At 62.6% G+C, this 679-nt stretch overlaps 1 protein-coding gene across 1 annotated transcript in view; it reads left to right on the forward strand.

Annotated features, from left to right (window-relative positions):
* The window catches only part of LOC104508647 (connective tissue growth factor-like), a gene marked incomplete at its 5' end in the record, with an annotated part of 14,618 nt that overhangs the window by 13,441 nt on the left and 498 nt on the right, over positions 1 to 679 (forward strand). Inside the window, 3 exon segments of the mRNA XM_010150348.1 lie at positions 1 to 6; positions 9 to 93; positions 450 to 658. The exon segment at positions 1 to 6 is cut by the window's left edge and continues 161 nt beyond it. Coding sequence (XP_010148650.1) covers positions 1 to 6; positions 9 to 93; positions 450 to 658 — 300 coding nt within the window.

Consider the following 679-nt stretch of genomic DNA (forward strand, 5'->3'; position numbering starts at 1 on the left):
CCCCAGCCCTGGTGAAGTTCCGCAATAAGTGCTGCGAAGAGTGGGTCTGCGAGGAGGGCAGCGAGGAGAACCGCTTCGACACGGCCATGGCAGGTGAGTGGTGGGTGGAAGGGCTGGGAGCCCTTTGCTGGGTGTAGGGGTGGATCTTTGGGTGGCGCCCGGTTTGGAACTGGTGGCCACCGCTCGCTTTGCACCACCCCGAGGGTGCCAAGGGTTGAACTCCAGACCCAGTGAGATCTTGGTGATGCTGCTTGCGCACCCTCCGATGTCGCAGCAGAGCTGGAGCTGAGGTGGGCAGTGCTTGCCCGCGTCCTCCTGCTGAGAGCCCGAGAGCTCATGGGGTGGATCCAGCCTTGGCTACTGTCCCTGAAGAGTTAGACCTAGCTGGGAGCAGGCACGGAGCTGCCATGCTCTGTCCCTGAGCCCTGTGTCTCTTCTGCATGGCTCAGTTTTCCGGGAGGATCCAGCAAACAAGCCGGAGGTGAATAACCTGCAGGAGAACTGCTTGGTGCAGACCACGGAGTGGAGCGCTTGCTCCAAGAGCTGCGGCATGGGCATCTCTGCCCGAGTCACCAACGACAACCCCCAGTGCCGCCTGGAGAAGGAGACCCGGCTCTGCATGGTCCGGCCCTGCGACTTCCCCGTGGAGAAAACCAAGGTACTGGCTTGGGGGGAGGGG

The sequence above is a fragment of the Eurypyga helias genome, unplaced genomic scaffold (genome assembly GCF_000690775.1).
Source record: "Eurypyga helias isolate BGI_N326 unplaced genomic scaffold, ASM69077v1 scaffold34414, whole genome shotgun sequence".
Lineage (NCBI taxonomy): Eukaryota > Metazoa > Chordata > Aves > Eurypygiformes > Eurypygidae > Eurypyga > Eurypyga helias.